The 12100-nt window shown below is 48.0% G+C and overlaps 1 protein-coding gene across 5 annotated transcripts in view; it reads left to right on the top strand.

Annotated features, from left to right (window-relative positions):
• Positions 1-12100, top strand: part of KATNIP (katanin interacting protein) — a 189030-nt gene that overhangs the window by 48561 nt on the left and 128369 nt on the right. For 4 of the 5 annotated variants that reach the window (XM_034783910.1, XM_034783906.1, XM_034783907.1 and 1 more), the window contains one exon: positions 81-200. In XM_034783910.1, coding sequence (XP_034639801.1) covers positions 81-200 — 120 coding nt within the window. Of the gene's footprint in view, positions 1-80; positions 201-10386; positions 10431-12100 lie in introns of those variants that run through there. The other variant, XM_034783909.1, reaches the window with a different exon arrangement.

The raw sequence follows: 12100 nt of genomic DNA, 5'->3' as shown, positions 1-12100 counted from the left end.
CACCTTGACTGGTTGTATATGAGACGGAAATGTACTTGTAAGTGAAGCTACAGTGAGTTGTTCTGTATTTTTGCTTCCAGAATCACAAGTCTCCCAAAAGTCCTGTCAGTGACTTTAAATTCACCACCCGGAACCCAGAACTGCAAGTACAGGGTGATGTGGAAAAGGAAAGAATACTTTTAAGTATTGATGATGTAAAGGTGTGGTATAGCCTTTTATGTTTTGCCAAACTTTATAGATAATCTGATAATAGAACAATTTTTATCAAAAGCTTCACAAGGTAATTGGAATCTAAACCATTTCCTTTTCAGGAAGATGAGGGCCCCAGGCTGCCTTCATAGCTTCAGGCCATCCCCTGTCCCCATGCGTACACATACATGTACACACACATGCCCTTCAACCAAATTCTCTAGCCTGAAATCTCTGCCTCTTCCCCCTCCTATGTCCCTGATCCCTTTGGCCCTTTGACTCCTCTGTCGTACTTCCCTGCTCTATTCCCCTGGTGCACCATGCAGCAGCCCGCTCAGCCTCATAGTCACTCTGAAACTGTACTGTCCTTGCCTGCCCCTATGGTGCCCCTGAGCCCAATTTCACCCCCAGAGCCTATCTCATGCCTCCTGCAGCCCAGCTTTCCTGATTCACCAGGGATATTCATAGATTTATAGTTTAAGGCCAGAAGGGAACCATTAGATCTCTACTCTAACCTCCTACAGAACATAGGCCAGAGAATTAAATCCAGTTACCAAAAAAAAATAAAAAAAAGTTGTAACCATGTAATTAGAGACTGTATCACAATGCATTCCTAACTGGCATTTCCTAACTTCTGACTGCTTGACTTTGCAACCTCAGTGTTCTTTTAATGTTTATTGTTTTTTGTATGTAATTTCCTAAGTTTATAAAAAAATAAGATGGAAAAAACAGGATTTCCATCATGTGGAACCCCATATTGACTCCCACATGATTCATCAGCAGAGTTAAAAGTTTTACATCCACAGCACGGACTGCTGCCACTTGAGCTAACAAAGTCACTGATAGCAGTAGTAAATTGTCATCCTCTGTATTGTGAGGAAGGTGAAGCACAATGTTGAAGGACGACTACCTCCCTGGCACGCCCTCAGGGTGGTCCTGCAGTGTTCCAATGCCTCAATTTTCCCCTTTCAGGCACTTGCAGTTCCACTCTTCACAGGGGATCACCTACTCCACCATATTTAATAACACAAATCCCATCTGGGGCACCATCCTGTGGTAGGCTGTGACATGACTGGTACATCTGCTTCAGTTTGCCCTTTCTTCCAGCATCCCAGTAACTCCATGCAGGCTTTCAGAGAATAAATAGCCCTTTACAGGGTTAATTTATTACAGAAGGTCCCAAAACCATAATCCAGATTTTCCTAGCACAGTCAATCTTCCAAGTTCCACCAGTCTGTCAACATAACAACTACAGCTCCAGTGTCTCTCACCATGCCCCAACACTTCAGAATGGCTCTGGCATTTCTTACCACACCTCATCCCAGCATCTCTAGCTAGGGAGCTTCTCCATCCTGTTTCTAGCTCCTGCTTGGAGACATAAGTAGGCTCACCCTTTAATCATTCCCCAGCCTTCATCCCTCTGGCTTCAGCTCTGCAGCTCTGAGAGCAAGCAGGCATCTGCCTCCGTGGCTTTCAGCCTTCAGCTCTCTCTGGGCATGGCCCTCTGGCCTTGGAAAGTTTGTAAGTGACCCTCCCCCAGCTGTCTTCTCACATCCACCAACATGACCTGGATCCATTGCTCAGTAAGGAAATGCTCACTGCTCCCTCCTTCAGGGGCATCTCCTTCCTGAAGTTCTCAACCCACCTCTGCTCTTCTTCTGCATTCTTCTAGTCTGGGTTCTGAACGCTCTCATGTCTTTGGGCTGTCTTATTTATAACTTTTTCAGGGCAGCCCTCCCTCCTTATTACACCAAACTAGGGCACCTGTACTTGGACTGGGGACCTGGGCCTAATTTCATTTACAGGGCCAGCTACCCTGTTACACATACATTGTATTAGTGGATTTCACATCTACTGGCTGGTATCAGAGGCATGTTGACATCAGAGGAATCCTGGGTTCTATTCCAGATCATTCTGCCCCTGTTTTCCCCCAAGTCTGATTCCTTTCGCCCCATTGATCCCTTCAACCTGTCTCAGTCCATCTCCACCTCAGCTTCTTGTCCCAGTTCCTTCTCTCTTTTCTGGCTCTTCATTCCAGTCTTCTCCTTTCACCACCATTCCAGTGTGGCTTCTTCCTCTTTCTCCTTCTCATTGGGAACATTGAGAGCACCAGTAGAGACAGTATCTTTGCAGTTAGTTCTTGTGCCTGGCATCCTGGTTGTTCTTGGCATCCAAGAGGAGCAATTGCAGGGCAAGTCCAGCTCAGGCGTGGGTATCCTGGGATGATGAATGCTCAGTACAAACGAAATCTTAGCTTCCAAATTCTAACAAGACGCTGTTGAACTTGTGTGCATTCAGATCTTCAGAGGCTTATAAATTGGCCAAATTAGGGAGAATTTTCATAGGGACAACAAAAAGCTAACACCAGGGCAACCCCCTGCCAAATTTAACTCCTTGCTCCAAAGAATGGAAGCATTAGAGCTTCTCATTGAAACAGCTTTATAAAAAAACGTAATGTGGGCAAAGCAATGTATTTTTCCTTAACCTCTTTTGGGGAAATGGCTGAACTGTTTTTGCTGAAATCTTCCAAAAAATTCAGCATGAGCTTGACACCCAGCGTGGAAAACTTCAGCCTGAGTGGTCAAAGTTTATCAAAGTAAAAAACAGCTGAAAACTAGGGCTTATAATAGAAAGTATTATTAATAATAATTAATAAAGATTTCAATGCACACGAGTATAGTCTCTGTTTTTTTTCACAGGGTCCTTGTCTCATTCAGGTCCCAATCATATACCACTAAAGTCAATAGGAGTAAAGGGAGCAGAATTGAGCCCTCATTGTATAGCAGAGGCAATGTGTTGGCTGGCTGGGGAGACATGTGGGGTCACGTGCCCACCCAGATTTTCTGCTTAGCCTGTACTGAACATGCTCACACAGACTGAGCATGCTCAGTAACACTGTTGAAGCTGGTTTCCATCACTCTGCTGGATGGTGCAGATTGAATGAGGCAGCTGTTCAGCACTGCTTTTTAACCTCATTATTCATTATATGGCACCAGGATTTATTTACTGCACACCGTCCAAACCCTGCACTGAATACGGAATTACTTATTTCCTCATAGCTTTTCTGCTATGCTGCTCACCATAGTATCTGAGTCTCACAGACATTAAAGAATTAGTATTCACAACACCCTTGTGAAGTAAGAAAAAGAATTATTAATCACATTTTACAGATGGGGATCTGAGATACAAAGAGATTTTGGCCAACATTTACAAAAGAGTGCATAAATTTTGAGTGCCTTAGTTATTGGACACCCAGCTTGGGACACTTAGGTGAGATTTACAAGAGAGATTTAAGCTAGCAGCTAAGTGCCTAAGTGCAATGTTTAGGCGCCACTGACCCCTGGTTCACAGAACCACAGTTTAGCTGCTGTGTAATCTGTTGGTGCCTAAAGTTTCTAGGTGTCTAATTTTCCTCTAGTAAAGTCCCCCTGGCAACTAAATTTCTGCCTCTGGGCCTGCACACAGCCTCCTGAAACTCAACACTGCCACGCAGCTTGGCACTTAACTCCTGCCTAAACCCCAGCAACATTCACAAGCTAGACATTCCCCTGCCTGTCTCACCTGATCTGGTAGACATGCTCAGAAGCTGCCTAAGAACATGTGTACCAAATCTGGGCCCTCACAAAAAGCCAGCTGAGGCGGTGTCCCCTAATAGCCGATGGTTGGAGCACTCCCTTAGGATGTGGAAGACCTGGTTTCAAATCCCTGCTCTGCTTGATTCAGAGCAGGGCCTTGAATCCGGGTCCCCCTTCCTAGCTGAGTGCCCTAAGCTAGAGGCAGTGAGCTCCCAAAATCCTAATAACCAGTTCCCTACCGGGTCCTCAGCGGCACTTTGGGGGGGGGGGGGGGGGGGGGGAAGGGGGGTCCTTCACTCGCACCAGGTTTTCAGCGGCATTTCGGTGGCAGTTCCTTCACCCAGAGCGAGTGAAGACACTCCCACCCACCCCCCACCCCGCTGCCAAAGTGCCACCGAAGACCCGGTAGGGAACTGTGCGGTGCGTACAAGCCCCACATACCTGTCTCCCTCCCACCCATCCGACCCCAACCCACGTCCTGCCCCCGACTGCTCCCCTCAGAACCCGCAACCCATCAACTCCCCCGCTCCTTGTCCCCTGACCACCCCCTTCCGAGACCTCCCACCCTAACTGCCCCCCAGGACCCCACCCCTTACCCAACTTGCCCCGCTCCCTGTCCCCTGACTGCCCCAACCCCATCCAACACCACCCCGACAGACCCCAGGAACTCCCACGCCTACCCAACCCCCCCCCCCCCCCCCCCCCCCCCCACCCCCCCCCCCCACCCNCTTGGCCCCCTTACCATGCTGTTCAAAGCGGCAGGAGCTGCAGAGCTGGCCAGAACGCTGGTGCCCTGCGAGGGGGGGGCAGGAGCAGGGGAGGGGCCGGGGGAGCCTCCCCAGCTGGGAGCTCAGGCAGGCCAGACAGGACAGTCCCGCGGGCCAGAGTTTGCCCACCCGCCTGCCCCTTTAACCACGGGTTCTACACCGGCTTCTAAATTTAACAACCGGTTCTTGCGAACCGGTGCGAACCAGCTCCAGCTCACCACTGGCTAGAGGGTATTCTGGGGTGTGGCTCTCTCACTCTCTTCTGTTCAAGTTGTTCCACTTTGTGTAAAATACTTTAATATTCAGGAGGTCAGAGAAAGAGTGACTGGATAACCTAGTGATTAGCACACTCCCCTGGCAGACCTGGGTTCCAGTCCCTGCTCCAGTGAATAGTTCAGTGTTTCATCCAAAGTCGAACCATTTCAACAAGCGAGTTTAAAAAAGACATCCCCCACCCCACTCCAGAATATCCCGTAGCCCAGTGGTTAAGAGATGCAATTAGGAGACCTACATTCAAGTCCTTGGTCTGAATCAGGCAGAATGGGACTTAACCTGGATCTCCTACATCCTGGGTAGTGCTCTAATGACTGCACTCTTGGGTATAAAGGAGGTGGCACCTCCTTTTCATTTTTTACTTGAGAAAGGGCTGTTCCGATTTAGGTCCCTAACTCCAGGAGAGGGTTCACAGTTGTGAATTCTGAGCAGACTCCAGGCCAGAGTTAGGCATCTATAACGGGTTGCCCCCTTTCAAGGCGCCACCTGATGTGCTGAGATATCACTGAGCCCGCGTGTTCTGCCAACATGGGCCCCCTTTAACCTGTCTCGCTGAGCCAGGCTCTTAAACCTTCTCTAGCACACACACAGGCAGGGCCACACCCAGCTGCAGAAAGACACAAATACTGAGATCAGCTCTGGGAAGACACAGCTTAAGGGACTTACCTCAGTACTCAGGGCCCACCTCCCTTAGAGTGCAGACCCAAAGGTATATTGTGCTGTATAGAAGAATCTGCACAGCGCATGCTCATAAAAATGCACCCTCTTCCTCAGTGTGAAGAGAGATATGCACCCCTTCTTGCCCCCTCAGTGAGAAATTGCACAAACTGGGTTTAATAATAAACAAATATATAAACTATAAAAGATTTTAAGTGATTATAAGAGATAGCAAACAGAACAAAGCAGATTACTAAGCAAATAAAACAAAGCACGCAAACTAAGCTTGATTCACTAAAGAAATTGGTTACAAAATGTAATTTCTCACCCTAAATGTTGAATTAGATAAGATGCAGAGCTTCTGTAGCTCAGAGTTCCAGTTATTTCTTCTTACAGACTGGATCCCTATCTCTCAGTCTGGACTCACCCCTGCCTTTCCCTTCAGGTTAGTTCCTTTGTCCCTTCAGGTTCTTTCAGCAGTCCTTCTTCTTGGGTAGGACATGGAGGAGAGTCTGGAATGCCTTCCCTCCCAGTCTTAAATAGAATTTACATAAGGCGGGAAGCATTTTGTTTCCCAAACTTGACCTCCCAATCTGGTGAGTGGAAAATTACTAGAAGTCCAAGATAGTGTTTAATACCAGCTGGCAGAACTACCTGACCTAGTAGTGTCACAGCTACGTCCCAGGACAACTCTCAGGAAGGAGAAAGATTAGTATCTTCACAGTCTTGTTGTTTCTTCCTAATGGGCCATCAGCCCCATCTGGCTTTTCACTGTTGTACCTGAAGGGCTAGTTGTGAGTGACATCCAAAGTAGCACATTTGAAATACAGATATATGGTCAATATTCTTAACTTCAGATACAAAAATGATACAGGGATACAGATTGGATAATCATATTCAGTAAATCATAACCTTTCCAGTGATATCTTACATGAGCCATCTTGCATAAAGTATATCTCAGTTATGCCATATCCATATCATAAGCATATTTCCATAAAGAATACAGAGTGTAACATCACAGCATCCAACTCCCTTTCAGGGGCAGGGCTTAGGCCCTGCCCTTCTCCTTGGCATTTCCTACTGGCTAGCTTAGGTGGCTTCCTGCTCTATACTCTGGCTTCTGTGAATCCCTTTTTTTGGTGCCCAACTGTCTTCATGCATTGTATGAGGAGTCCAGGCATCCAGCTCGGGGTTGTGAATTCCATTGGGTGGCAGGGTGCTCAGTGCTGTTGCCGGCCCAAAGGGCCTGAGGGGGCAACAGGGTTCGTTGCCCGGTGTGCGTCGCACCAATAGACACACCAGGGTGCAGAAGCAAACCAAATTTATTCAAGAGCTCTGAATAGGCACTAGGAGACCAGCATGTCTCAAATCAAGTGCAGCAAATACAAGCAAGTTTCCCATTTTATATTCCAAGCTGTTTGTGTGTAAGCCTTTGTTCTGTTCCTCCCTTACCCCTCCCTTCCCGACAGCAGTTACAGCAGGCAGTACATTGTGGCGTGTTAGAAAAGTTCTCGTCCACATGTTTATCTTCGACCTTGCAAGCTCTACGTAGTAGGCCTTTTCCTCCCGCTTTTCCCCCTCGTTATCACTACTGCTTCTGCTAGTGTGAGCGAAACTGCAGCTGTCTGCCGAAAAAAAGCTGACCATTACATATTCTGCTTCAGCATTTAGGCTGTTAGCATGGAGGCTGGTGAAAGTTCACAAGGTGGAGTTACTGTGGTTCACTTAGACCCAGAGCAGGGGGTTTCATCGGCACTTATGGCCTTCCACTCCCCCGAGTTACCTGGTAGCTATGCCTAGTGACGCCAACAATTCCCTCCTTTGAGAACACTCAACAAACCTTTGGCAGAGTTTTCTCATACTCTAAAGACAAAATGCGATTAAGCTCCATGCAATTGGGATCATCAATGAGAGAGTATAAAGGGAATGGGAGGTACAAATCTTATGTATGAGCACTTTACAGCAAGCGAGCAAAAGAAAAAGAACAAAACATATCACAACACCTGTGAGCAAGAGGCGAACAATGCCTCCCTCTAGTCCCCCTAGACCAGGTAACCAACCCCAAAGGGAATCAAAAATAGTGGGTTCTCCTTCCTGGGCCTTCCACTGGTTCAAGGCCTGTTCGGCTGACAAGATGTGCTTGTTAATATCCTGTGAAAACTCTGGGACATAGGTGCAACATTCTTCTCCAATAAGGGCACAGACCCCGCCCCGTGAGGCTAACACATTTTCTAGGGCCTGGTGGTTTTGCAGAGCCAGCAATCGAAGCTGGTACAGCTCGGAGCTTATGCCTTTTTCTATGGCCAGGGTATCATTGGCAAACTGGGTGAGAAATTTAGAAAGTCTTCTGTAGAGTTGGGTTAGCCATCCCACCCCATAAGTAGGGAGGAATATCATCCCAAACCTGTCTCCTTCTCTGATGGGTTCAATGGTAGCTCTCAAGGACCGATAGTACCTGGGGCGACCTGAGGGAGCCTGGGTCAGAACACGGAGGGGAGGAGCGAGATAGCCTTTATAACAGCTACCATGCCAACCATGAGGAAGCCATTTGTAGGCACTATTACCACAGACCCAGAATGCTTCACCATAACTAGCCTTTCCATTGTTACCTTGTAGGTCCCGTAGGGTGGCTTGTGGGGAAAGGGCAAAGAATGCAGTGCCGGTTTGCCAACCGGTGGCATTTAGTAAAGGGATAGTGAGACTTATACCAGGACCAATATAAAATCTACATGTACTAATGCCGGCAAACCAGGTATGATTACTTGTACTGGCTTGCTGAAAACATATAAGACCAGTGGGTGGAGAGTGTAGACGAATAGGCTGGGGCTTAAGAGTGCTGCTATAGTGGGAATTCCAAGAGCCATTGTGTAGGCCATAAGGAGCTTCCGCAGTACAGTTAGATCGCAAACTTAAATTGTCAGAGGTGCTGCTGCTGGTAACCATCCACCTTTGACAAAAGTCTGACCAATTTTGGGGAACTACTCTCCAGGGCAATCCAGCCGAATGGTGGGGAGTCTGGGCACATATCTAACAGTGAGAGAGATTGAACTCACGGGCAAAGGCAATTTTCAGGGCCTCATAGGTATTAGTAGCCATGTCTGCAGGGATGGCTCCCCATCCTGCATGCGATGTGGGGGTAACAGAAGGATTGCTTCTGTGACAAAAAGGAATGTTGTGAGAGACCCTAAACCTGAACCCATATTGTAATTACAACAACCCAAATACCCAGAAGATAAGAATTATTGACACCAAACAAATCAAAAAATAAAAGGACCAGGACCATAGGCTAGGTCGGCCTTCTGTGAATAGATGGAACCAATGCTCAGGGTTTTCGCGGGGAGTGTGCTATGGCTGTTCAGAGAGATCACCAGACATTCCCAGCTACCCTTACTGTCTTTTGAATAACAGCTTAAGTCCCAAATCGTCGCTGGCAGTCTTTTCTGCAGGCTGGACAGACCACTGTTTAGGAGTGGGTACTACTTTCAGTCGAGAGTGATGAATCCAGTTCTTGTGTCCTTCGACCTTTGCTGTCATGTGTGAGACCAGCAGGACAGTGTGGGGTCCCTTCCACTTCTCTTGGAGAGGCTCGTCCTTCCAGGTTCGAACGAGAACGGAGTCACCTGGCTGCAAGGAGTGGACAGAGGCATCCAGCAGAAGAGGCTGTGAATCTTTGGTGTATCTGTGAAGAGAAGAAAGAACAGCAGACAGAGAGCACATGTACTGAGACAAGAAACCACACTCCATTTCCCACTCTCCTGCCAGAACCGGTGTACCGTTCAGAGGCCATGCCCTTCCAAACATAATTTCGAAGGGACTAAGCCCTAACCTGCCCTTGGGGAGAGCACGAATGCGGAGTAACACAAGGGGCAAAGCATCAGGCCACCTAAGAGAGGCCTCCTGACAGACCTTTGAGAGGTGTCGCTTGAGTGTCTGATTTGTGCGTTCCACTACTCTACTGGCTTGTGGTCGCCATGGTGTGTGGAGCTTCCAAGGGATTTGCAAGGCACTTGATATTTTTTGAACAACTTGAGATGTGAAGTGTGTTCCGTTATCAGATTCCATCCACTGGGGGAGTCCAAAGCGAGGAATAATCTCCTTGACAAACTTAAGAGCCACCGTTTTGGCAGTGTTGTTACGACATGGGAAGGCTTCGGGCCATCCGCTGAATCGATCCACGAAGACGAGGAGGTACCTGTACCCTTGGGTCCTGGGAAACTCAGTAAAGTCTATTTGCCACACTAATCCTGGGCCTGGGGTAGGTTCCAGGGTGGCTGGCAACACTGCTATTCCTGGTCGAGGGTTATTCTTTTGGCAGATTAAACATTCAGCTTGTACCTGTGATGCTAGGGGTTTAAGTCCAGAAGTTAGAAAATATTTATTCATAAGCTGGGTAAGAGCCTCTCTGCCTGCGTGGGTGGTTTGATGCAGTTTCTGCAACACTGGTCGGATCAGGCCCTTGGGCAGGAGGATTTTTCCCTCTGTTTTTTCCCTATTCCCTCTGAATAAAGCCATCCCTCCTTTTCTTGGAGACCGAGCCTGTCAGCCAGGTTTCTGTCATCATGGGAGTACTGAGGAGCTGCAAGCTCACCTACTGATGGGATGAGGGCATGCATTTGGGCATTCTCCTCTGTTGGTGATTTCAGGGTAGCAGCGTGCTTGGCTTCCCTGTCTGCTCTGGCATTGCCCTTGGTTACATCTTGAGCTTCCTTTTGATGGGCTCTGCAATGCACCACTGCTATTGCTGAGGGGAGTTGTACCGCTTCTAACAGCTGGAGAATTTGAGACCCATGCTTAACCGGGGAGCCTTGGGCTGTTAGCATCCCTCTTTGCTTCCACAGACCAGCGTGAGCATGCAATACCCCAAAAGCATACTTTGAGTCAGTAAATATATTAACCCATTTGTCTTTTGCCAGCTCGAGTGCACGAGTCAGGGCCACAAGTTCAGCAAGTTGGGCAGATGTCCCAGCAGGTAAACTCTCAGCTTCCACGGTATTATGAAGGGTCACAATAGCATAACCCACCCTCCTTTGCCCATCCACAACGGCACTACTGCCATCAGTATACCATTCCAAGTCAGCATTTGGGAGTGGTTGATCTTTTAAATCTGGGCGGCTGGAGTATTGGGCATCTATGATTTCCAAACAGTCATGTTCCTGCTTTTCTGTTTCTGGTAGCAGGGTAGCTGGATTAAGGGAGGGACAGGTTTGCAGGGTAACTTCAGGGTTCTCTAACAGTTTCGCCTGATACCGAGCAACCTGAGCCTGTGTGAGCCAGAGACCATCCTTAGTGTCCAGCAGGGCTTGGACCATATGGGGAATATACACTTGCACAGTTCCTCTCAGTGTCAGTTTTTCAGCTTCCCCAAGCACTAGGGCAGTGGCTGTGACCGCCCTCAAGCATGCTGGCCACCCCTTTGCAACTTGATCCAGTTGTTTAGAGAAGTATGCCACGGGACGTTTCCAGGTGCCTAATAACTGAGTAAGCACTCCCAGGGCTATCCCTTTTCTTTCATGCACATACAGTAGGAACGGCTTAGAGAGATCCGGCAGACCCAGGGCTGGGGCTTCCATCAGTTTCCTTTTCAAGATTTTAAATGCCCTGTCGCTTCTGGGGACCAGTGAAAGGGGTCATGATCCGCTCCCTTAACACATTCATACAGAGGTTTAGCCCACAGTCCATACTCTGGGATCCATATTCTGCAAAAGCCTGCCATGCCCGGAAATGCCCTGAGCCATTTACGGTTGCTTGGGATAGGAACTTGGCAGATAGCCTCCTTTCTGTCATTTGCGAGCTGCCTCTCTCCCTGCCTTATGTGAAATCCCAGATACTGTACTTCTGAGAGAGCAATTTGAGCCTTGCTCCGAGCCACCCGGTATCCTCGGAGTCCAACAAAGTTCAGGAGGCTCACAGTGGCTTTGAGACAAGGGATCAGACCCACACCAGCAATTAGCAAGTCATCTACATATTGCAGGAGGAGGACTCTGTCCAAATTATTCCACTCCTCCAAGTCTCTGGCCAGAGCCTGGCCGAACAGAGTGAGGGAATTTTTAAATCCCTGGGCCAATGCTGTCCAGCAAAGCTGCTTTTTAACCCTTCTGTTGTCCTCATTATGCCTGGCAGTATTTTGCAGATCTCATAGTTGCTTAGGCACATTCAGGCCCCCCTTTTCTTGGTTGTCAGCCAAGTCTTAGCTGCGAACAATGTCCTTGGATGGGGCCAGCATCTTATCTTTGGACTGAGCTTGCTAGCTATATTTTCCAGTTAACTCATTCTGTTCTTTTTCCTTCTCCCTTTCTTGGCTTCTTTTAACCTCCAACGGAAACTTCCACTCTTCACTCATACACCTTTTCCCAACAATGAACACATACACATTGCCATTATACACCCTTCCAGTAAAATAACTTCTATACAGAGCTTTGAAGCAACAAACCAGGACGAGCACACCCACTTTTGAAGATTCCACTCGGTACAACCTCTGGTGTCCAATAGCTTTCCTTTTTAAACCTTAAATGCCTTCTCTGTGTCTCCTCCTTAGCCTTAACTATAACCTGATTCCGCTCCACCTCAGACAACAAGGTTCTCATAAGTATATTGCAATCATCCCAGTCAGGCTTATGGCTTGCTAGACACCCTTCAAAG

Source organism: Trachemys scripta, chromosome 10 (assembly GCF_013100865.1).
Source record: "Trachemys scripta elegans isolate TJP31775 chromosome 10, CAS_Tse_1.0, whole genome shotgun sequence".
NCBI lineage: Eukaryota > Metazoa > Chordata > Testudines > Emydidae > Trachemys > Trachemys scripta.
Note: the sequence above shows the minus strand (reverse complement) of the source record. Positions and strands in the feature narration are given on the sequence as shown.